The sequence below is a fragment of the Vombatus ursinus genome, unplaced genomic scaffold (assembly GCF_900497805.2).
Source record: "Vombatus ursinus unplaced genomic scaffold, bare-nosed wombat genome assembly UNPS02014771.1, whole genome shotgun sequence".
Lineage (NCBI taxonomy): Eukaryota > Metazoa > Chordata > Mammalia > Diprotodontia > Vombatidae > Vombatus > Vombatus ursinus.
The window spans coordinates 182,806-209,273 of NW_020954549.1; the positions used below are offsets into that span (position 1 = coordinate 182,806).

General features: G+C 37.9%; 1 protein-coding gene across 1 annotated transcript in view; it reads left to right on the forward strand.

The window, feature by feature from the left end:
* The window catches only part of LRCH2 (leucine rich repeats and calponin homology domain containing 2), a 94,147-nt gene that overhangs the window by 24,048 nt on the left and 43,631 nt on the right, over window positions 1–26,468 (forward strand). The window contains 5 exon segments of the mRNA XM_027863303.1: window positions 3,012–3,067; window positions 3,069–3,238; window positions 9,026–9,152; window positions 20,898–21,003; window positions 21,261–21,397. Of these exon segments, the coding sequence (XP_027719104.1) occupies window positions 3,012–3,067; window positions 3,069–3,238; window positions 9,026–9,152; window positions 20,898–21,003; window positions 21,261–21,397 (596 nt within the window).

A 26,468-nucleotide genomic window follows, 5' to 3' on the forward strand; every position in this document is an offset into this window, starting at 1 on the left:
TCTCTGTGTCTGAAGAATTCATCCTTTAGTGGCCAGGGTGCTTGGCAGTAAGCTTGGAGAGGACCACCATCTCTATGCTTATAACTAAGTGGATCCTTAGATAGCAAACACATTTTGTTGCTGAGACTATACACAAAACCTTTCCAGTTTGCAGTCCACTGTGCCAGCCTTTGAGAATTCAGGCAATGAGAAAAGCATACCAGTGCATACAGCTTTGGTGGAAGAACTTTGTCATCTATCAGACTCATGTAAAAGTTTATCATTGGGTTTTTTTGGTGTGGAGAGCAAGGTTGGGAGGAAGCATAAGGTGCCACCATTGTGAAATATTTCAAGAATGTTAAGCAATAGGTCTTTTTTGCTGCTTTCTCACCTCCCCTTCTTCTGTGGATCTACTTTCTTGTTCTTCTTTTGGCAGATTTAGTTGTGTTGCTTATTAAACCTCTACAAAAGATGTTTTTGCTCTTGCAAAATCTGAGGCAAATTGGAAGTAAACTTTGTTAATTAGAGGGTTGGTAATTAGCTAGTATTTTTATTTTGACTATAATATGTATTATCTTCTTCAGCTCCACTCAATTAGAATAATTCTGCAATTTTAAAGTGGTGTTTACAAAATAAATAGAAAACCTCCTGCAGAAACTTGGTTAAGCACATTTAATTAGGTAGCTTGGAGATGCCTGGGAGTAGCAAAGTCTCTGGAAGGAACTTGCAAAGTTTTTTTTTTTTTTGTAGGAGATAATGAAAAGCTCTTTTTCTTGAGGGGAAATGGCTGTTAGAGAGAGGAGTAAGGGCTGGCTCAGGGTTCTAACATTGTAGTTGGAACCAGGAACACGTCCTCCTTCAGTGCAGGATGTGAAAGGTAGATCTTCTCTGCAACTGAGAGTCTTTGAGTACTGCCTGGGTACTGACAGGGGAAGTGACTTGCTCAGAGGGTCGTGTAACCTGTAGCCTGTATGTATGTGTGGTACATGTGCATGTAAGTATACAGTATATGGACATATGCACTATGTATGTATATGTCTATAGTATACATGCGTGTATGTATGTACTGTATATTTATGTACAGATATATGTATGTGTGTGTCAAAGGTAGGACTTAAAGGTAGGTCTTCTTGGCTCTGAAGACCATTCTCTTTATACTCTAATATGCTGACTCTTGTTGGCAAAAGTTGATAGTTTCATATACAGCCCTCTTTCTGTTTTTATTCATTAAAACATCCATGTTTGTGTTTGTTAATAATAAAAATAAAATTTAAAAATGTGTAGGTTATAAAAAACAATACACTTGCTATTCTAAAACTGGAGAGGCAGCTTGCTAACCTCAGCATTTGGGGGATTGGGCTTCAGGTCCTCTGGTGCACACATGCTTCCCCTCTCAGGACCACGGGCAGTTCTCAAAGACTCAGTTGTAGAGCAGGGAGGGTCCCAACCAGGAGCTCCCCACCCTAATGTAGTCAGAGCTCTGTACCAGTAGACCATATTCACTTGCACATTTCATCTTATACTCATTAACCCCCTTTATAATCTGGGATGAAAATATGAGACAGTGTTTTTCTAGCATACTTCTTCTTCCTTACTGTCAGTATCATTGTAATAATAATAACAATAACAGCTAGCATTTATGTAGTGATTTTAAGGTTTTTGTTGTTCAGTCGTTTTTCAGTCATGTTTGACTCTTTGTGACCCCGCTTGGGGTTTTCTTGGCAGAGATACTGGAGTGTTTTTCTGTTTCCTTCTTCAGCTCATTTTACGGATGAGAAAACTGAGGCAAACAGAGTGAAGTGACTTGCCCAGAGTCACAAAGCTCGTAAGTGTCTGAGGCCAGATTTGAACTCAGGAAGATGAGTCTTCCAGACTCCAGGCCTGGTGATCCATACACTGGGCCACCTAGTGGCCCCTTTCCTTCTTCTATTCCTGCACAGTTGCCTCGTAGATTTAGAGATGGAAGGGACTTCAGTCCAGTCCCCAGAATTTAGATGAAGAAACTGAGGCCTACTTCCTACTTGCTCTGGGCTTACATTTAGAAATGTCAGTTCCCCAGCCACCCTGGGGTGACTCAGATTAAGGAGGACTGTTGTAAAAGCACAACAGAGGAGTTTACCTTTGATGTGATAGAATATTTCGGTGGATAGAATATGGCATTTGGAGTCAGGAGACTGGGATTTGAAACCTGACTGCTCTTTACTAACTGTGTCACCTTAGACAGGTCACTTTGCCCCATGGGCCTCAGTTTTTTCCTCTTTAAAATGAAGAGGATTGGACTAGATGATCACTAATAACCCTTCCAACTCTAAATCTGTTTTCCAGGAGGGGAATGCTATGTTTAAAGTAGTGACTAGGAGAAAAAAGAATATAAATGAAGAGTGTAGCTTGAGAGGCTGTTGAAATCCATCAGAGTTGAGAGGATGAAAGTCTGAATTAGGATGGCAGCAGTAAGAGTGGAGATTAAAGGGTAGATCTTGGAGATATTTGGAAGGAAGTTTACCCCATTTCATTCTATTCGGAGTCCTTCTCTTTATTCAGGGATGCTGGCTATTCAGATAGCACCAAAGCAGATATCTCTTCCTTGACTCACCTTCATTTCTCATATTTCCCATGACACTTGGCCTGGCCCTTCCCTTTGCACTTTTTTCTTTGTCTCCTTTACCATAGTTATTTATATAATTGTCCTTTTCCCTATTCGACTGTGAAAGCAGGTTCTGTCATATCCATACATTTTTTATTCCTATTATCTAGCACAGTGCCATGCACATAATAAGCATTTAACACAAGTAAGAAAATTGAATATATTTGAATATATATTATGTGTATATATATATATTTTACTTATGTCACACTCATTGGAACATAATACTCATATCAGATCCAAAATGTCAATAACAATACCTCCATGAATGTGTTTTGGGAGGATATGTTTCTTTTTTGTCTTCTCGGTCACAGTAGATAGTGTTTTATTCTGTTGTATCTTATGTTTCATGTGTATCTATGAATAACTTTGAACATTCTAATTCTAGGTGACTCATTATATATGCTGTTGATTACCATAGCTATAGGTTTGCTTCTAACACTCAAATAAAGACAAACTTTCATTTTCAGATCTTTCAAGAAATCGATTTACAGAGATTCCTTCTGATGTCTGGTTATTTGCACCTCTCGAGACCCTAAATTTATACCATAATTGCATCAAAGCCATTCCTGAAACCATAAAAAACCTGCAGATGTTAACATACCTTAATATTAGGTAAGCACACCTTTTTTTCCATAGTTCTTGGTGTTAACTCAGATTGTTATCCATTCTACTAGTTGGGGAATGTTTGGTTCCAGTTGACACAGGACTTTGCTTATGTTCTGTGTGTTTTGTCTGGTTTCCCTTATTGATGATGATGTAAGAAGGGTTGAGGTGGGAATTAGAGGGTGGTAATTTGGCAAAACTCTAGTGGGTTGATCTTGAACCTATCAAAGCAAATGAATAGTATTGCTGCCATTCCCTTGAAATGGTTTAATATGAGTTACCTCTTCGAATTTATTTCTTGCTGGGTTCGTTTGAATGGGAGATAATAATTTTTCTTCTAATTATTACATGTACTTAGCTGGAATTCAGGCAACATAATCAATAACATTTTTCTTTTTGGTGTGATCTGTCAGTTTTTATACTCAAGTTCTCATTCAAAAGTACTTTTGAATAAATTATCCATTGCCATGTTTTTGAACAACAAAGTAATGCACACAAAAGCAAAAAGAGGTAAATGAAGCAGCTAATAGTTGGGTTTGGTGCATGAACCTCTTATTGCATACTTAGTCCAAAATGGAGGAACCTTAGAGTTTTGGTCTCTAATCCTCATTATCATCTTTGTTTAAGTCTCCTTTTCCATTCCACGTGTTGGAAATTCCACATGGAATAACTTATACATTATGTTGGGCAAGAACTTCTTAGAGGATCTTTATTTTTTTAAATTTAAAGTATTAATAAAGTTTCTACTTTGGATCTAAGATTTATTTAAGTAAAGGGAAGCTGATGGTGAAAGCTTTGTGGCTATAAGATGGGATCTTTATACAATATGGATTGGCAGGACTTGGGAATTTTTTCCTGTTTTTTTTTTTTTTTTTGAGTAAAAGATAGTATCAAGTAGAAGTTTCCACACCTGAGCAGTAGTAGTTTGGACATATTAGATGGTCACATTTTATGTTGGGAAATTTAGTTTACGTTGTCCATGGGCCCCATGATATAAATACTCTTGGACCTTAGGTTCAAATTGTAGGGACTTTTATGACTTGCTCAAGATCACATAGCGAGGAAGTGTGGGAGACGGGATTTGAACCCAGGTCCTTGGAGTATAAATCTACTATTCATTGGATAGCATTGAGGTAATTAAATATTGACTATATCCTAAAACAAATAGTAAAGTACCTGGGATATGAAATGAAGTCCCTACAAACTCCCTCCATCAATAAAGAAGGCAGGTACAAGATCTTCCTGGAGCTGAACAGGGGAGCGGTGGAGAACTTTACCTGCTCAGCACATATATCTTTGTTGGGTATCTTACTGCCTTGCTCTGTGGGGTGCTAGGAACAATCTGGGACCCTTTTGGTTTGTGAATCTTAACACTGTAGTCTTGGATGTCCCTTGAGTCTCTTTACGTGGTCACAAACCCCAATTGAAAACCCCTCTTAAAAATCCTATTTCCTTCCCAGCAGTTTCCTTGATGTACTTTTCAAACGTGCTGTTGACACCCATCTGTCAGTAATTTGAAGAATAAGAGTTTTTCAGATAAGATAGAAACTGGACCTGTGAGTTCTTCATGGTACAGAGCTACCTTTGCCAAGGCAGTTTGATGCCTTTGCTGCAATTTATAGTCCTAAAGAGTTTCATAGTGTAGAAGTGTTGAACTCATGGGCCCCCAAAGTCTAGGGGAACCAGATTAAAATATAATGAGAGGGGCAGCTAGGTGGTGCAGTGGATAGAGCACTGGCCTTGAAGTCAGGAGGACCTGAGTTCAAATCCGATCTCAGACCAGACACTTGACACTTACTAGCTGTGTGACCCTGGGCAAGTCACTTAACCCCAATTGCCTAAAAATTAAAAAAAAATAAAAAAATTAAAATATAGTGGGAAATGTTTAGCAAAATAAATAAAATTACAATAAAATGTAGATAGTGTTAATTTGTGGTTTTGTAAGTCACTTTGTGGCCAGCAGAGATCCAATTCTATTTGAGTTTGCCACTCCTGTCGTAGAGCACTGAGAGTGAGGCAGTATTTGAATCTAGATCTTTCTGGCTCTTTTCAGTGTTGCCACTACACCACAATTTGTGAAACTCAGATATATTTGGTTCTTTTTTCCCATTTCACACTGTTTACTTTTTTTGGAAAAACTATGTAATAAAAACTACACATTGTTTTCAAAGCTACCCTGCTTTTCTGTGCTTCCTTCTCAGTTTTCTTTAGTTCTCTACTGGGCACTTTTTATTTTTTTCTCCCCTCCTCCCCACCATGCCCTAGAGAAAGCTACCTTTGGACACACACACACACACACACACACACACACACACACACACACACACACGCACACACGCGCGCGCACGCGTACGTAAAACCATACTATACATACTTCTATTTACCAGTTCTTTCTCTGGAGGTAGATAGCATCTTTCTTCATAGGTCCTTTACAGTTGATTTGAATATTTATAATACTCAAAATGACTTAGTTGTTAAAAGTTGTTCTTAGAACAATATTGCTGTTACTGTGTACAATGTTCTCTTGGTTCTGCTCATTTCACTCTTCGTTATTTCATGCAAACCTTTCCATGTTTTTCTAAAATCAGCCAGCTCATCATTTCGTACAGCACAATAGTATCCTATCACAATCATATACCACAACTTGTTCAGCCATTCCCCAGTGGATGGGCATCCCCTCAATTTCTAGTTCTTTGCCACCACAAAGAGAGCTGCTAAAAATATTTTAGAACATAGAGGTTCTTTTCCATTTTCCCTAATTACCTTGGGAAACAGACCTAATAGTGGTATTGCTGGGTCAGAGGGAATACACAATTTTATAACTCTTTGGGTGTAATTCCAAATTGCTCTCCAAAATGGTTGGATCAGTTCACAGATCCACCAACAGTGAATTAGTGTCCCAGTTTTTTCCACATCTCCTCCAATGTTCGTAATTTTCCCATTCTATCATTTAGTTAATCTGATAGATGTGAGATGATATCTCAACATTGTTTTAATTTGCATTTTGCTAATCAATAGTAATTTAGAGCATTTTTTCATATGACTCTATATAGTTTTGATTTCTTCATTGAAAAACTGCCTGTTTATATCCTTTGACCATTTATCAATTGGGGAGTGATTCATATTCTTATAAATTTGACAAAGCTCTTTGTATATTTGAGATATGAGACCTTTATCTGAGAAACCGTTTATAAAATTTTTCTCCCAATTTTCTGCTTTCCTTCTAATCTTGGCTATATTGGTTTTATTTTTACAAAATCTTTTTTTATTTAACGTAATAAAAATTATCCATTTTATACCTCACAATGTTCTCTCTCTCTTGTTTATTCATAAATTGTTCTCCTAGCCATAAATCTGATAGGTAACATGTTCTATGTTCTTCTAATTTTATTATACCTGCCTTTATATGTAGGTCGTGTATTCATTTTGACCTTATCTTGGTAAATGGTGTAGGCCCAGTTTCTGCCAGACTTTCTAGCTTTCCCAACAATTTTTTTTTTTACCAAATAATGAATTCTTATCCCAAAAGTTTAAATCTTTACATTCATCAGACACAGGGTTATTATAATCATTTACTACTGTGTATTGTATGTCTACTTTGTTCCACTGATTTACCTCTCTATTTCTTAGCCAGTAACAGATAGTTTTGATAATTATTACTTTATGGTATAGTATAAGATCTGGTACTACTAAACCTTCTTCCTTTACAATTTTTCATTCATTCCTTTGATATTCTTGACCTTTTGTTATTTTTTCTAGCTCAGTAAAATAATTTTTAGTAATTTAATTGGGATGGCATTGAATAAATAGATTAGTATAGGTAAAATTGTAATTTTTGTTATATTGGCTCTGCCTTCCCATGAACAATTAATATTTCTCCAGTTATTTAAATCTGACTTTATTTGTATAAAAATTTTTTTTTTGTTTGTTTTTGCTTTTTGGTGAGGCAATCGGGGTTAAGTGACTTGCCCAGGGTCACACAGCTAGTAAGTGTCAAGTGTTTGAGGCCAGATTTGAACTCAGGTCCTCCTGACTCCAAGGCCAGAGCTTTATCCACTACACCACCTAGCTGCCCCTTATAAAAATGTTTTATAATTATGTTCATGTAGTTCCTGGGCTTGTTTTGGTAACTATACTCCCAGATATTTTCTGCTGTTTACAGCTATTTTAAATGGGGTATGTCTCATTGCAGGGTTTTGTTGGTGGCATACAGAAATGCTAATGATTTATGTAGGTTTATTTTATATCCTGCCACTCTGCTAAAATTATTGTTTCAACTATCTTTTCAGTTGAATCTCTAGGATTTTACAAATACATCATCATGTCATCTGCAAAAAAGAGAGAGTTTTATTGCCTCATTGCTCATTCTGATTCCTTCAATTTCTTTTTCTTCTCTTGTTGCTATTGCTGGCATTTCTGATATTGTACTTTATCAAAAGCTTTTTCTGCATCTATTGATATAATCATATGATTTTTGTTACTTTTGTTATTGATGTAATCAGTTATGTTAATAGTTTTCCTTATGTTATATCATCCCTGCATTCCTGGTATAAATGCCACTTGGTCATAATGTATAATCTTTGTAATATGTTGTTGTGGTCTCCTACCTGGTATTTTATTTAGGGTTTTTGTATTATGTTTGGTTCTTAAGTTGTCTTATATATACCATTGTAGAAATGAACCAGTTGACTAGTAAGCCTTTTTACCAAATACTTATTCTGGCTCTCTTTTCTTTAGATCTCTAAAACCTGATCCTTGGTTTTCATTTCAGATTTTTGGAAGAAATTATGTTGGAGAATGTCACCTAGTTCTAATGGTTTTTAGCAGTCTCCCATGTATACAGTGAAAAAAGTGGTCAAATATGTTTTCTTTGTTATGTATAGGCAACTTGAGTCTAGTAGAAGAGGTTAACTCTCTTGGATTCCATGATCTGTTTACAAAGAGAAAGGGCACGATAGAGCATTAGAATGGAATATGCTTTGAGTGTTGGCACCCATATCTTACTTATTATGTGACTTAAAGATTTAATCTGTTCATCTTTGTGTAAGTTTTAATATAGCACATGTAGACTTTCAGTAGTCTGAAAAAGTGTAGCATGGAAAGCAATTAATATAGTTAGATCATATCAAAGGAAGATGAGGAAGAGAGAAATAATTATTGCCTTTCCTTCAGTGAAATGGCTAGGAAGAAGAAAGTTAAAGAGAACCCTCTGCTGGGGTTTTTGAGAATTATGAAGGAGAAACAAGCTGGCCAGGCTGCATGAAGACTGCTGAAGATGCTGAGTATGTTGCCTTATGCAGGCCAAGCTAGGGCCTTCAATGAGACCCAGAGCAGGCTGGCAAGCTAGGAGTAAAGGAGAGCAGACACCAACAGGGGCGGTTTCCAAACAGTGACACCCAGATTGTCTGCATTGAAAGCTTCAGACTTCTCACCCCTTACCTGCCATGCTGGTTGCAGAGAGAAAAGAACATGGCTCTATCAAAGCCAAGTCTTTTGGATGAATTCATTTCTCAGGCTGCTCTTCATGGGTGTAGAGAGTGAATAGATACCGTCTGCATTGGGGCAGGTGTACCGATACTGCTTTTGTTGCCTTATTCATTTTTGTCCTGATTAACTGTCTTATGTAAAAAAAGGTACTAGATTAGTGGTGATACCTAGCTTGGGAGATTCAGTAGATGGGTTCATCTCCTTTGTCAAAATTATGCTATTGACTTTTAAAGTGAAATGCTTTTCCTTGACAACACCATGTGTCACGTTTCAGAGACATTGCTGATGGTTTTTCTGATTTTTTTTCAGTCGAAATCTTTTATCAACGCTGCCAAAATATCTGTTTGATCTCCCGCTTAAAGTTTTGGTTGTCAGTAATAATAAACTGGTATCCATTCCCGAAGAAATAGGGAAATTAAAAGACTTGATGGAATTGGTGAGTAAATAATTATTAACTTTATTTCATATAAACAATGTATTTCTATCAATTATATAGCTAGCCCTTGTTATGGAGTATACAGGATTTCACTACAATGCAATTTTAAACAAAATTGCATTGATATAGGATACTCTTTTGTTTATTTTAATGACATTTTAATTTTCACTTTTCCTTGTATCTAATAAACACCAAACTAGGAAGAAGCCTGGTTATGTCACTCTCCTCTAATACCACAAACTAACTTTTAAGGTGAGAAGGGGTATAAAAAGACTTATAATGCTGTCATGTGTTTGAAAGACAGTCTTCAAGCCCATAAACGTTTTTCCCGTTTTATAAACAAAGGACATAGACAAGGGACAAGAGGGTTAAGTAAGGTTTTGCTTGACAGCTATGAGCAAAGTAAGAATGGGAAGGGGATAATGGAGACAACAAGAGGCCTGTAGATAGGAGGAAGAGCAAAGCTTCCTTTTGCTCACATGGTTTTTACTATATTTTGAGGTCAGAAATGTTTACAAAGAAGCTACGAGATATAACAGTAAGTTAAAACAATTGCCTGGGGTTATAAAATTGAAAATGTTAAGGCGGCTTGGAGGGATGAAAAAAATCAAGTCACAAATGCATTAGGATCATGAGATCAAAGGATTTAGGGCAGGAGGGACCTATGAGGTCATCTAGGCCAACCCCCTCAATCCCAGGGAGATTGTGACTTGTCTGAGGTCCTCTCACTACAAATCTAGTACTGCTCAACAGCTTCCTCTGTCTATGTCTTTCTGTATCACAACCTCACATAACAATCATCACAATAGGTGTCATTTTTACTTTTTATTTTGAATATTAATCATAAAATTTTCATTTTTCATTAAATATATGCCCCACAAGATCTTGTTCCATTACTTCATCATGGTATGGCCATGACTTTGAGTTTTTGAAAGTTTTACTTACGGAGCACAAGCTGTGGCAAGTTCTCCTCTTTTGAAAAGACTTGGAGCGTGGTCCTGGCGATGGACTGAGGCTGATTTCTGAGGCTCAGCCCAAGTACGAGAGACTCAGCAGTGTGCTGACTATGGAAGGCCATAAAGCAAAGCAAAGTAGAGTTTCCTTCAGGCCAGTGTATTCCCCTTCTGTTTCTGTAGTGATGGGGGCAGAATGGCAGAGAACATGTGCAAGGGTGTTAGGAATCTTATTTTTATACCATCTGTTGGAACTTGAACTTAGCTGTTGTTACTCTAAACGTGAGTTTATCATGTTTTTATCATTGTCATACAGTGACCGAAGAGTGGACATACAAGAGGAACTGAGTTATATCATTCGTAACATTCTTTCAATGAACAAAACTAGAAAAAGGAAAGTAATTGTAGCTGATTGGAAAGGTGGCTCACAGGTTCATCCTTGGAGAAGCAAAGAAAGGAAGTGGTAGACTTGGTTTTGTTGTGCACCTAAAGGCAACAGGGAAGCATTATATTGTAGGAAATGTGATCGTCTCATATTGTGGTGTTCGTGATAATAAGTATTTACAAAAAGACTGCCTTGAAAATAATTTCAGCTTATGCACCAAAATCTCCACCAAAGGATGATGAGATGGAGAAATTCTGTGAAGAATTTGATAAGACTCTCCAAATTAAATTAACATACCCTTTGATACTTGGCGACTTGGGTGAATACAAAGGTGAGACTAGGTGAGGGCGGGGAGATATAGCATGAGTTGGTCAGAGCATGTGCAAAGCTGCCCTTGGGGCTTCCAGGCGACTCACAAGTACCTAACTGGCCAGTGCTGAGAGGGCTTGGCACCTCAGGGACAATGATGACGAAGTAATCCCCTGTTGACTGCTGAGTCTGAGGAGCCCGTGACTCAGTGGACCTTTGAAAAGGAAGTGACTCTCCCTGGCTCGCTTCTCTTTGATCTTTCCACTGCGGGGCTGTTTGTGGGGCTATTTTGAGCTGCTTTCCCTAACATGTAGTGATTCCAAACCCCTGGCTGCCAATGCTCAACCCCCTTCTCTGTCCCCCACTAATTGCTCCCTTATTCCTATCCCTCTCAACCCCCTCCCCCCAAAATTGAAAATATTTTATAAATTTCCTAATAAGGAGTGAGCATGGAGGGACAAGGAAGTGGGGAACTTATCCGTAATTGTGCCAGTTCAACAAGAGGCTGAAAAAGGACCTTAATAGCCAGTCTATCAGTTTATGAGCTTTTGCGTCCTTGTATCCTGCAGGGTTTGGAGCAGTATCAGTCAAACAGATGGGGAAAATCTTTACAGCAAGTTTCTCTGATAGAAGTCTCATATGTAAAGTGTTTGAGGAACTGATTCAAATTTATGAAACTAAGAGCTTTCCCTAATAGATAAATGATCAAAGAATATGAATAGGAAGGGTTTTTTTTTGTTTTTTGTTTTCTTTTTTTAAAATTAATTTATTTTTAGTTTTCAACATTCACTTCCATAAGCTTTTGAGTTTTACATTTTCTCCTCCTCCCTCCCCTCTCCCCAAGATGGTGTGCAATCTGATATAGGCTCTACATATACGTTCCTGTTAAACATGTTTTCACATTAGTCATGTTGTAAAGAAGAATTAGAACCGATAGGAGGAACCATGAGAAAGAAGAAACAAAACAAGAAAAAAAAGAGCAAATAGTGTGCTTCTATCTGCATTCAGACTCCATAGTTCTTTCTCTGAATGTGGACAGCATTTTCCAGCATGAGACTTTTGGAGATGTTTTAGATCCTTGCATTACTGAGAACAGCTAAGTCTATCAAAGTTAGTCATCACACAGCGTAGCTGTTGCTGTGTACAATGTTCTCCTGGTTCTGCTCACTTCACTCAGCATCAGTCCATATAAGTCTTTCCAGGTTTTTCTGAAGTCAGCCTGTTCATCATTTCTTATAGCACAATAGTATTCCATTACATTCATATACCACAACTTGTTCAGCCATTCCCCAATGGATGGGCATTCCCTCAATTTCCAGTTCTTTGCCATCACAGAAAGAGCTGCTATAAATATTTTTGTATGTGTGGATCTTTCCCCCATTTTTATTTTTATGATCTCTTTGGGATACAGCCCTAGAAGTGGTATTGCTGGGTCAAAGGGTATGCTGTCCAGAATGGTTGGATCAGTTCACAACTCCACCAACAATGCATTAGTGTTCCAGTTTTCCCACATCTTCTCCAGCATTTATAATTTGTTTTCTTTTATTTAAGAATGCTTTTGTTTTATTTTTTTCTCAATTACATGTAAAAACAATTTTAACATTCATTTTTAAATAATTTTTGAATTCCAAATTGCCTCCCTTCTTCCCTTTCCCTCTCCTTTAGAAGGCAAGCACTTTAATATAGATTATACATGTGCAGAAATGCAAAACGTTTTCATATTACCCATGTTGCAAAAGAGAATGCAGACCCCCCCAAAACCCAAGAAAAATAAAGAAAGTAAAAAAGTATGCTTTCATCAGCATTCAGACTCCATCAGTTCTTTCTCTGGAGGTGGATAGCATTTTTCATCATGAGTCCTTTGGAATTGTCCTGTATCATTGTGTTTCTGCGAAGAGCTAAGTAATTCATAGCTGATTATTATACATTATTGTTGTCACTGTGTACAGTGTTCTTCTGGTTCTGCTCAATTCATTTTACATGACTTCATATAAGTCTTCCCAGGTTTTTCTGAAAGTATCCTGCTTATCGTTTCTTATTGCACAATAGTATTCCAGCACGATCATATACCACGACTTATTCAGCTGTTCCCCAGTTCATGTGCATTCCTTAAATTTCCAGTTCTTTGTTACCACAAAAAGAGCTGCTATAAATATTTTTGTACATATAGGTCCTTTTCCTGTTTCTTTGATGTCTTTGGGATACAGACCTGGGGATTAGTGTCCCCTTTTTTTCTACATCCTCTCTAACATTTGTCGTTTTCGTTTTCTGTCACATTAGCCAATCTGATAGGTATGAGGTGGCAACTCAGAGTTGTTTTATTTATTTATTTTTTTAGTCAATTAGTTATATCTGACTCTTTGTTACCCTGTTTGGATACTGTAGTGATTTGGCTTTTCCTTCTCCAGCTCATTTGACAGATAAAGAAACTGAGGCAAACAGGGTTAAGGGACTTGCCCAGGGTCACCCAAATAGTGTCTGAGGCTAGCTATGAACTCTGATTCCCATGACTCTAGGGTCTGCACTCTATCCACTGCGCCACCTCGCCGCCTCTGTTTTAATTTGCATTTCTCTAGTAAGTAGTGATTTAGAACATTTTTTTCATTTGACTGCAAATAGCTTTCATTTTTTCCTTCTGAAAACTGAAATAGGTAGTTTTTAAAGGGGAGAAAATTCTAAACTAATAAAACCACATATGAAAAAATACTCTAGACACTAATAATTAGAAAAATTCAAAGTAAAACAAGTGAGGTTTCACCTTACACACTTTTCACACTGGCAAAGATGAGAAAACAATTTGAAAATGGAATATGTTGAGGGAACTGCAGGAAAAATGGCACACTTGTACACTGTTGGTGGATCTGTGGATTGGTGCAGCCATTCTGGAGAGCAGTTTGGAACTCTGCTCAGAAAGTTAACAAACTTTGCATACCCTTTGACCCAGCAATACCGTTACTAGGCCTGTACCCTATAGAGAAAGAAGAAGATGACCTACATCATGTCCAAAAACATAGCAGCTCTTTTCATGGTGGTCAAAAATTGGAAATTGGAAATTATGGGAGTGTCCTCTTTGGAAATAGCTAGTACATGAATGCAATGGAATATCATTTTGCTATAACAAATGGTGAAATGAACAATTTTACGTGAAATGGAATACCTCTATGAATTGATGTAGAGCAAAGTAAGCAGGAATAGGAGAACAATCTTTGCAGTTATAACAGCGTAAGACTTTAGAACTCCAGTCAATGTAATGATAAACCAGGAGTCCAGAGGACTGACTGAGGATGAAACATGCCACTCACCTTCTGCCAGGGATGTGAGGAACTGAAAATGCTGAGGTGGCCATATATTTTCAGGCATGGCCAATGTGGAAATTTGTTTTGCTGGACTATGAATGTTTATGATGTGGGTTATTTTTTACAATGGGGTGGAAGTATCATGGGAGGGACAGATTATAAATAAAAAAACAAAAACCTAACAGATCTTCATTTAAAAACAAAACCAAACAAAACTGGGACCCAGGATTCAGTAACTTATTCTTTGTGTATTGATAGAAACCTAAACAAATAACTACAGTAACTATTGTCATACTAGGAATTTGGAACTTAATCATAAGAACACAAAGCAATTTGCAGGACTGCTGAGTAGACATTTATGTATTTCACTTTCGCTCTGTACTGTCCAGACAGCTCTAGGTCATGTCTTCTTTCAAGCTAGGCTAGGGCTTGGGCTTACACTTTTCTGAGTACTTAACATATGCCAGTGACTGGTCATCTTCCCTGATCTAGAAATCTCCCTTGCCACCATTGAGCTCTGACCCATGAACTCATGATGTTGCCTCCAAGACTGGATACATCTATCTCAGGATCTATTACTGTTCAGTCACCTGTGATCTGGCAAAGAAACACGAAACAGAACAGGTCGCCAGAGCCCTGGGCTCAGGCTTGTCTTAGCTGGTATGTTGGATCTGTTGCTAGGGAGAGAGAACAGTAACCAGCCCTTGCCCCCACCTTTCCAGTGAGAGGATCAGAGCACTCACGTGCTTTGCAGCCCAGAAGAGAACGAGGTCATTGAGGGTGGGTCATTCCTTTCATTTATGTTGTTTCTTTAGCACCTACATTTCATACTTTACATCTCCCCCTCCTACTCCCAGAGGACCATCTTTTATAGTAAAGAATAAACAATGAAGAGAAAAAAGAGTTTAGCAAAACCAACTCATGTCAAAAAATCTGATGTTATGCAGTGTTTTATACTCATGTTTCTCCACCTTTGCAAAGAAGTAGGAGGAAGTACCTTCTCATATCAACTCTTTGTGAACAAATTTGATCATTATAGTTTTATAGTATCCAGTTTTGATTGTTTTGGTATTAGAGAGGGGAGGAAATAATTATTATTCATTAAGTGCCTGTTATGTGCTAGAAACTTAACAAATAGTCTCTCTTTTAATTCTCCCAAAAACCCTGTGAGGTAGATGCTGTTATTATTTCCTGTTTCACAGTTGAGGAAATTGAGGCAGAGGAGGTTAGGTGACTTCTCTAGAGTCACACAGTTAATAATTATTTGAGGCTGGATTTGAACTCAGATCTTCATGACTCCAGGCTCAGTGCTTTATCCATTGTGCTTCTTTGCTGTCCTCAGTTGTTGGACATTTAATTTGTTTCTAGCTCATTGCTCCCATAAAAAGTGCTGTTATAAATATTTCATTGTATATGGGGCCTTTCTTTTTGTCAATGACTTCCTTGTGATGTGTGTGTGTGTATGTATGTATGTATGTATCTATCATCTATCTATCTATATATATATATATATACACCAGTGGAATCAAAGGTATGGACATTTTAGTCAGTTTCTTCACATAATTCCAGATTGCTTTCCAGAATGGTTATATTAATTCACAGATCCACCATCAATGTATTAGTGTGTCCATTTTCCTATACTCCCCTTAGTATTTACTGTTTCTGTCTTTTATCATCTTTATTCATTTGCTGGGTATGAGTTAAAACCTCTGAGTTACTTTGATTTGAGATTCTCTTGTTATTAGTGATTTGGAGCATTCTTCCATATCATCTTTAGTCGTTTGTCATTTTTTTATAAACTTATGTTTTTTCATATGATTTGGTTCACTCTCCTTTATGTACTGAGTCATCAGTTCTTCCTCCTCTCTGTCCATTAAGGGGATTGTTTTCTCATCCCCAAAGCACCTTTCACTACAGACATACATCTGTCTGTCCAGAAGCAGCCGTGATCCTCATCATCTTGAAAGTGCCAAAACCTGAGCTAGCACATGTGGTTGGCTGGAATCAAAGTGGAAAGCTTGATGAACGAATGCCTTTTGCAGCTCCTAGTTAAGCAACAACCACTTTACTTATTTGTTAGCCAGAGAGATAGGGCAGCCAAAGGTTTAGAACATAAACACAGATTTGGAATATAAACTTGTTTGTAAAACCTTCTGAAAAAGAATGAAGGAAGATCATGAGCATTGTTATCTCATAAACAGAAAGAAACAGTGGAGCCTGTCTAAAGGAAATGTAATGAAAGATCAGACAAGAAGGAGGATGAACCAGAATCATTATACTGAGCAGAGGGAAAATTTGAAAATTGAAAAGATCTTCAGGATTTAAGTCACTGTATTTGATCTGTAACATAACTGTCCTGGATTTGCTTATAGGGGAGCTAGAAATAAATGATACCAAAGAGAAACAAAGGTGGGAAAAACAGGTGGGCTAGACAAAATATATGTAGAGATCATGTATGCAGAAGGTCACACAAATGTTAGGACCCTGAAGGAGGGGAAGACATGAAAAGTATGAAAAAAAATCTTTGGATCCTATTAACAAAGGAAACAATTAAACAAAAGAAATTGTGACAACTACATATTCTGACATATTCCTACTTTCCCTATCTATATGAAATTTTCATGAGAATCGTCTCTACATGCATTGCAAATACCCTCAATGAGGGTAATAATAGAGAACCAGCAGATTTTCCAAGTTGTATTCCACAGTAGGTTGTATCTGTAAAATCATGGAGCTGATAGAAAGTTGTGGAGAATACAAGATCCAGCTGTACTTATTGCTTGTTATTTATAAAATATCACTTGATTTGGTAAAGTAGAATAGCACCTTCTACAATAAGGTGGCTTGTATCCATATAACAAAATAATTTAAGGTTCCTTGAAAGATAAAATAACAGAGGCAACCTTATTCTTCCCTCTAGACATAAATTTGAATTGAGACATGTAATTGGGAGATGCTTGATTTTTTTTTTGCCATCATCATGGAAGAAATCTAGCATAAAGCTCAATTTGAAGGAAGATTCACTGTAGCTGGCCAAGCCCTTCAGATGCTTCTGTATGTGGATGAGGCAGTTATCTTTGCATCCTTTTGGAACAGTGCTAAGCCTCTCAGAAGAGATGCATAACCTCTCAAGGGTTTGGTCTAACCATCCACCCAGGAAACACTAAGTAGCTGAATAATAAAGTCTTTTGTCAACATTATGATACATGCTTAAATGGACAATCTACAGAATTTGTCCATCAGCATATTTATCTTGGACAGTTAGTACAGATAGACAAGTTAGTCCCAGAATGAAACAGCATGAGGATACCCACAGGCTGGATTGCCTTCAGGAAATTGCAAAGCTTCTTTAATGACTCTAAACATCTCCCAGAAATAAAGGCCTATTTAAAAAATACCATTCAATCAGAGTGCATTTATTAAACACTTACTATGTGCCAGGGATTGTGCTAAGCACTGTAGATACAAAGGGGAGAAAATAATCTCTGCCCTCCAGGAGCTTACATTCTAATAGCATATATATATACACACACACACATACATATATGCATATATACATATATACATACATACATACATATATATATTCTCTATCTCTCTATATATTCTAACAGCACATATAAATCAAAACATATTGCATGAAATCAGAATAGATGGAAGATAATCTTTGAGGAGATGGAACTAGTAGCTAGGGGACCAGGAAAGGCTCCTGGCAGAGCTGGCTTTTGGGCTGAGTCTTAAAGGAATCCAGGTATTATGAGAGAGGTTGAGAAGGAAAACATCCTAAATATGGGGAGTGACCACTACAAGGAACAGAGATACGTGTGAGGCTGGGCCACGGAATGCATGGGAGCTTGGACGGTATAAGAAGGTTGGAAAGGTAGGAAGGGGCCAGTCTTTGAAGGGCTTTAAATAACAAACAATGGAGATTATATTTGGTTCTGGAGGTAATAGGGAGCCATTGGAGTTTATTGGATCAGGGGGATGAAATGATGAGACCCATGCTGTAGGAAAAACACTTTGGCAGCTAAGTGGAAGATGGCTTGGAGTGGAGAGAGACTTGAATCAAGGAGACCAGTTAGATGCCTATTGAACTCACTGAGGTGAATGATAATAAAAACGTGAAGTAAGGTAGTGGCTATGTCAGAGGAGAGAAGAGAAGGGGATGTGTGTAGGAGCTGTTGTAGAGAAAGAAATGATAAGATTTAACAACAGGTTGGATATGTGGAGTGGAGGGAGTAGGAGGAGTTAAGGATGACATTGAGATTATGAGCCTCGGTGCCTTGAGGGATGGTGTTCCCCTTGAAGTTGGTAGGGAAGTTCAGAAGAGGGGATTTTGGGAGGAAAGATTCGTTCTGTTTTGGACATATTGAATATGAGATGTCTATGGGCCATCAAGTTGAAAATGTCCAACAAGCGGTTGGTGACGTGTACCTGGAGTTCAGGAGATAGACTAACTAAGGCTGTATAAATAGATCTGGGAATCATCTGCATAAAGATGATCATAGAAGCAGTGGGAGCTAATGAGGTTACCAAGCAAGAGTATGGAAGGAAAAGACAAGACATGCAGGACAGAGCCTTGGGAGACACACAGTCAGATAATCTGAATGAAGATCCATCAGCAGAGGCTGAGCAGGAGCGGTCAAGAGACCCAGAAGAACCAAGGGAGCAGTCACGAAAATTCAGAGAGAATTGGGTATCTAGGAGGAAAAGGTAGTCAAAAATGTTAAATGCTGCTGAGAGGTCAAGAAGGATGAGGATTGATAGGAGGCCATTGGGTTTGGCAATGAGATTACTGGTAACTTTGAAGAGGGCAGTTTCAGTTGGGTGAGATTGGAAGCTGACACTGATAGAAGACAGTGGTGATGCTGCTTGATGATATCTTTTTCAAGTTTCAGAAGCACAGGAGAGGTATGGGACACTAGCTGGCAGGCCTGGGAGGATCTAATGAGGGCTTTTAAAGTGTGGGAGCTGGGAAGTGGCAGAGAAGGAATATATAGGGAGAGGCTGAAAATTAGAGAGACAATGGGGACGATGGCGGGAGAGGATGGTATTGAGAGTGCTTGGGCAAGTGTTGGCCTGAGCAAGCCAAGGGCCACTTTAGCATCAGAGACTTTAGTGAAGGAGGAGATAGTAGGGGAAGATCTGTGTCAGGGAGGAGAGATGAGGAGGGAGAAGAGGAGCATCTCTGTTCCATTTGGGAAAGTTTCTTATCTGTCCATTACGAGTGGATTTAACCGAAGGGCAGGGCTTCTCTGATGCCAGGTCTTCAGGTTACCTGATGTCTCTTACCTGTAGCACAAGAAATTCAGGTTGGACAAAAGTAAAAGGGCAGCTAGGTGGCACAGTGGATAGAGCACCGGCCCTGAAGTCAGGAGGACCTGAGTTCAAATCCGACCTCAGACCAAACACTTGACACTTACTAGCTGTGTGACCCTGGGCAAGTCACTTAACCCCAATTGCCTAAAAAAAAGGGGAAAAAAAGGTAAGTAACAGTACTCTTTTCCATTATATATTCCTAGATTTTTCTGAGAAAATCCATTGGATTAAACACATCTAGGAAGAAACTTTAAAGTTTATTTTTTACATTTCTCTATATTTTCTCAAACATGCCTAGATAGTAGAGGGGAAAAAAATCGTTAGTGCTTTAATGGAAAACTATGGGAGACCTATACCTGCAGTCTTTACTCCCCTATAGCCTACTATTCCTCTGCAGAGCTCTTATTTTTCTTCTTTTGTTCCTATAACCACTCTCTGTCCTCTTCTGTTTTGACAGACCTCTGGTTTTCAGAGTGTTTTTATTTTCTTTTGACAAAGCTAAAAGCACCCAGTGAAAGCTGGAAAGCAGAAATTGTGAATTTGATTTGCACTATCCCTAGCATGCTTAGGGGCAAATGAGAACCTTTGCAGGACTCTTGTTGTTGTTGGGTCAATTCTATGTAAGTAGGAAGGGGAGAGTTACCTAAGCCCTTCTCTTTATTCAGCTGTTACGGTAAGCTGTGTTCATTGCTTAGTAGTTTTACTAAAGGAGCCTAGAGAAATTTCCAGGTCAGTGCCTTGGAATGGAAGGCTGGGGTTATGAAGCCTCAAACTGAATCTCCTATCATTTCTAACATGGTCAGTTCTTTTGGACAAAGAGAGCTGGATCAGCATCCTAATAATAGAGTCATACATTTAGAGATGGAAGGGGCATTAGAGGTCATCTAGCTCACCTCACCCATTTTAAAGATGTGGCAGCTGAAGTAGAGGAAGGTTAGTAACTGACTTGCCCAACATCTGAACCCAGGTCATGTGATCACAACCCCTGTACTCTTTGCTCTACACAACCTTGCTCAAACCTTTTCTACAGTTTTCCCTTTTCTCTTAGTCCTATTTGTGCCTTAAACTTTTCTGTCTTACTTAAGTAAGTGGCCCATTGTAACTGTCATCAGTGACCTAAAGGTTCACAGTGTTTAGTACTTTCTTTTACTTCTGGCTAAGCAGCAGCTGTGTTTTGGTTATTGCTCATTTTTCTGCATTGCCTGCTTGAAAGTTAATGTTCATTTTAAGTTTCTGAGGGGGACAGTTTATTCAGTGATCTTAGATTAAAACCTGAACTTTTCTATGAAAAACATTTGATCAATCAACATGCCGCTAACTTATTTACCATGATGTAGGAACAGATAATAGATTTTTAGAGAAACTTACATTACTAGGATGTAATTTTTTTCCAGGTAAGTAATCATGTGCTCTATGAGTAATTTAGTTAGGATAGTTCCCAATTTGATACAATTGCTGATTTTGTTTTGTGTCTTTCATGTAGGATATTAGCTGCAATGAAATTCAAGTCCTTCCCCAACAAATAGGAAAATTACATTCACTTAGAGAACTAAACATAAGAAGAAACAATCTTCATATGTTACCAGATGGTAAGAAACTCACTATTCTTTTTTTTCTTTTTTGGTGAGGCAATCGGGGTTAAGTGACTTGCCCAAGGTCACACAGCTAGTACGTGTCAAGTGTTTGGTCTGAGGCCGTATTTGAACTCAGGTCCTCCTGACTTCAGGGCCGGTGCTCTCTCCACCACGCCACCTAGCTGCCCCAAAACTCACTATTCTTTACCTAACATGAACAGGAGATTATTAAAGAGATTTAAAATTTAACTTTTTTTTTTCTCTCTTGACAGAATTGGGAGATCTCCCTTTAGTTAAGCTGGATTTTTCTTGTAACAAAGTGACAGAAATTCCAGTTTGTTATAGAAAACTCCGTCATTTACAAGTGATCATTTTGGATAACAATCCAATGCAGATACCACCAGCACAGGTTTGTACCAGAAGCTTATTCTTTCTTTCCTGCCTCCCATACCCATTTACTTCTATCTCTCTTAGTATTTAAGAAACACCTGAAATGGGGCTAAATTTGTTGTTTATGTATCTGTATGTGAATATAATTGATTTCCCTCTTTGCCTGGGAAGGAAATTGTTCGCTTTGGAAAAGAACACTAGCCCAGGCACCCTGGTAGATAGCCATGAAGTTGGTATTAGCAAGCAGAGTGTCATTCCATGCAATGTAATTGCTAATTTGCTAATCAGCATTCTAGTATTATCTCCAATGAGATAATAATTATAGAGCACTTAGAACAGTGCCTGGCACATAGTAAGCACTATATAAATGGTAGGTATTATTATTGTCATTGTTATTGTTACGATTAGCCCAAATACGTTCATTTACCTCCGAAATGCGTATAGTTTCTCAGCGGTCAGGTCCAGTGCCCTGTAGTTTATTTGGGAGGGGGGGGGATTTCTTCCCTTTACACTTGAAATGATATTTTTCTTTAATGTAGTCACTTTTCTCCATAGATTAGTACTATACATGTTGTTTCTATGCAAACATGGCATCTGAAGACTGGTAGCTGGGTTCCACATATTTCTTTGGAGTCTTTAGTAGAAAAATCAACAGGTATTTGTTGGGAAGCCATAGTGCTTGTGATTCGCCTTTTTGAGATTGCTCCTGTAGGTAGCATTTTGTCCTGCCTAGGATTTTTACTGTTCTAGAATGCAACATCTTAAATAATAGCTAATATATACAATGCATCATACCAAGCACTGGGGATACAGAGATGAAAAATAGCGCAGTCCTTGCTGTCAGAGCGCTTATTATCTAGTAGGGAAGACAAGGCAGACACAGATAGCATGTGAGACATACAGACCACAAGGCTCTGTACTGTTTAATATTTGTATTACTGACACAGAGAAAGTTGTAGGTAAATCATGCATTTATGAAACCCCTAGCTTCATAGCTTCCAGGTACTGTGCTACATGCTAGAGCTCCAAAGACAAAAAGGAACAAGGAGTGTACGTTCTCTTGGGGGCACATAAGTATGTATGAAGTAAACAAAAAGTCATTTTGGGGGGAGGGAGGCATTAGCAGCTGAAGGGGATCAAAAAAATTTATCACCTTGATGTGATAAACTAATAGATACTCATTTGTTAATATTTAATAACGAATTACTATTAGTGGCTTATACTTACATGCCAGTTATGGGGTTAGGGTTACTGTTACAAAGTATTTTACTTATGTTCAATCCTATATTATATGATATACTTATAAAATTTGCTGATGATGCAGATCCAGGAGGGACAGTTAATGTCAGATGATGGAGTCAGGCTCCAAAAAAAGATCTTGATGAGCTAGACCATTGGGCCAAATATTAGAAAATAGTGAGAAAATACCTTAGTAAGGAGAAATGTCTGATACTTGGGTTTACCAAGAGAACTTCCAGGAGATGTGAAGTGACCTGCACCAGCCTCCAGCTTATCCAGGTCATTCCGCCCCAGGTCCTCTGGCTCCAGATCCTGGTCACTTTCCAAGATACTTTCTTGTCATAGAGAGAATAATTGAATTGATTTGAGTTGATGAGGTCACCAAATAATAGGATGTAGAAGTTGAGGAGAAGTTGTAGGACCGGGACCTGTCTGTATTGGCATTTCAGGTACAAGGGGAGGAGAAGTCATGTGACAGTTGAGGAAGTATAGGCAGCTTTTTGTAGGAGTTTGCCTGTGAAAGGGAGGAAATATATAAGATAACGAGAGGCAATGGCAAGGTCAGGTGAATGGATCTAAAAAAATACTTTTGTTGAGACCTTCTGCATTTCACACGGCAGTTATTTCCCAGTTTCCTCTGTCCCTTCCCATGGGCACTGCCTTGGAACTCTCCTCAGAGTTAAACAGAATCTTGGAATAAAACTAATGTGTCTGAAAGAATATGTAACTTGTTACTCCAGTTGTCCCTCCCTTTCTCTTTGAGAGGATGGAAGTGTGTTTAATCATTTGTCTCTCAGATGAAGATTGGTCAGTGTATTGAATCAAAGTGAAGATTTCGTAAGGATGAGCATGACCTGTATGCATTTGTAGGGAAGGAGCTAGTATCTAAAGAAAGATTGAAGGGGCGGGAGGGGGTGTGTGTGATACTAGAATGTTAAAGTGCTTGAAGGAAATAGAAAGGGTGGGAGAGGTGCATGGAACTTTAAAGGTGAGAACTAAACAAAATCGCCAGATGATAATGCCAAAAGATTTTGTTAAAAAAAAAAAAAAAGGATTGACATTTGTCCAAGTTCTGTCCTCTCTCTTAGGAATAAGAATAGTCAGATGCCATGGAATTCTTTGCATCTTCCCTTTCAGGGGATCACATTGAACTCCTTCTTCTCACCACTGGATTCTTGAGGTTTAGTTCTCCATCCTCCTGCCTGGAAGAAGCATCCAAGACAGACAGAGCTCTGAATTTGTTGTGCTTCAGCTGAGCTAGAAAAGACAGGTGTAACAGTTAGGATCTCAGAAGTGAAAATCGATTGTCACGAGTAAAATTCAGCAAAAGCAAGATAACATTTTATTAATAAGAACACTACTTGCCAATAGAATGGATCAGTGGATTGCCTCAGTTTAGCCAAAAACCCTCGATGAGGACTCAGCTCTTTTTAATAAGCATAGACCGAAGAATAGAATAGGGTAAGTGAGGTAATATTAAAATTGGTTATAGGGTTGGTGACATCGTGGGGGTGATGAATTATGATTGGTTACATATCTGAGGCATGAGGGACAATATGATTTGTTGGAAGTTGGAAATGAGGGGCTAGCAACAACTCCCTCCTTCCCTTCTGTAACTAAGAAACGTTCATTGTTTGAGTCCATCTGCAAGGTTAAAGATAGTGGACCAGACTTCTTTGGAGAGCAAACCAGAAATCCTTGCAAGATAGCTTGGTGCTGTAAAGATACTAACCAGACTGCCTGGTGTCCACTTGCATTCCTCAAGGATAGCAGATTTCCTTGAGGCAAGAATAGAACAGCAATTAGCAGAACTGTATTTCTAGACTTAATTCCATCTGAATTTCTGAACTAAGTTCAGAGACAAAGAATCATGACTTAGGCAGTTACAGGACAAAATCAATTAATTGTAAATAGGATCACTAAAAATGATACAGAATTAATTTAATCTGCTTAAGACCTGATTAAAAGAGATAATCAGGAAAACTACATTTTGCTAAATGATAGCATAGAAAATGACAGAATATAAATAGTGATGTACCCAAATGGTATAGCCTCCAAATTCCCAAAGGAAAAGCGTTAAATGAGGAAATAGACAGTAGAAGTATAATATTGGGGTAATTTCAATTTACCCTTCTCAGATCTATATAAATCTAACCATATAATAAACAAGAAAGAAATTAAGGTGAGGAATAGAATTTTAAAAAAGTTAGGTATGGTAAACTTTTGGGGAGTATTGAATTGGAAGAGAAAGAAGTATACTAATTTTTTAGCTATTCATGGCACCTTTACAAAAGCTAACCACATTTTAAGGCGTAAATACATCACCAACAAATACAAAAAACAGGAAATATTAAATGCATCCCTTTGGGAACATAATGCAATAAAAATACATTCAATAAAGGGCCTTTGAAGTATAGATTAAAAATTAATTACATACTAAATTATCTAATCCTAAAGAATGAGTGGGTCCAAGAACAAATCGTAGAAACTATCAATAATTTAATGAAAGATAATGACAGCATTGAAACAACATCGTAAAATTTGTGGAATATAGCCAAAGCAGTACTTAGGGGAAAATTTATAACTCTAAACCCTTACAACAGCAAAAGAGAGAAAGAGCAGATCAACATATTAGGCATGCAACTAAAAAAAAAAACTAGAAATAGAACAAAATAAAAATCCCTCAATTAAGCACCACAGCAGAAATTCTGAAAATCAAAGGAGTGATTATTAAAAATGAAACTAATTGAATCAATAAATAAAACTTTTTTATGGTAATTTTTATTTATTTTTTTGTTTTCAACATTTACTTCCACAAGATTTTGAGTTCCAAATTTTCACCCTATCTCACCCCTCCCCCTACTCCAAGATGGCATGCATTCTGAATACCCCATTCTCTAGTCTGCCTTCCCTTCTATCTCTCACCCTTCTCTTATCCCCTCCCCCTTCAATTTTCCTGTAGGGCGGGATGGATTTCTGTACCCCATTTCCTGTATTTCTTATTTCCCAATTGCATGTGAAAACATTTTTTTTAAACATTTGTTTTTAAAACTTTGGGTTCCAAATTTTCTCCCTTCCTCCCTCCCCGCCCACCCTCATTGATAAGGCAAGCAACTCAATATAGATTATATATGTGCAGTTATGCAAAAACACTTCCACAGTAGACAATAAAACTTTTTTTATGAAAAAAAAAACCCAATGAAATTGATAAACAATTGCTTACTTTGACTAAGAAGGGAAAGAAGAAAACAAAATTACCAGTATCAAAAATAAAATGTGTGAATGCACAGCAGATGACAATAAAATAAAAGTGTTAGGAGCTACTTTGTCTAAGTGTCTGCCAGTACAGCAGAAAATCTACATGGAATGGGGAAATATTTACAAAAATACAAATTGCCTAGGTTAACAGAAGAGGAAATTGAATACTTATCCCTATCTTAGAAAAAGAAATTGAACAAGACAGAAATGAGCTCCCTAAGAAAAAGCTCCAGGACCAGATGAATTTATAAGTAAATTATACCAAACATTTAGAGAACAGATCATTCAATACTATATAAAGTATTTGAAAAAAATAGATAAAGGAGTCCTACCAAATTCCTTCTATGATAAAAATATGTGGGTTTTTTTTGAGGCAATTGGGGTTAAGTGACTTGCCCAGGGTCTCACAGCTAGTAAGTGTCAAGTGTCTGGTCTGAGACCAGATTTGGACTCAGATCCTCCTGACTCCAGGGGCAGTGCTGTATCCACTGCGCCACCTAGCTGCCCCAATGTTGGAATATTTCCAAAATAAATAAATGGGTGAAAAAGAGAGATGCACTGGGAGAATGGGGAAAGGAGATGTAGAATAGGGC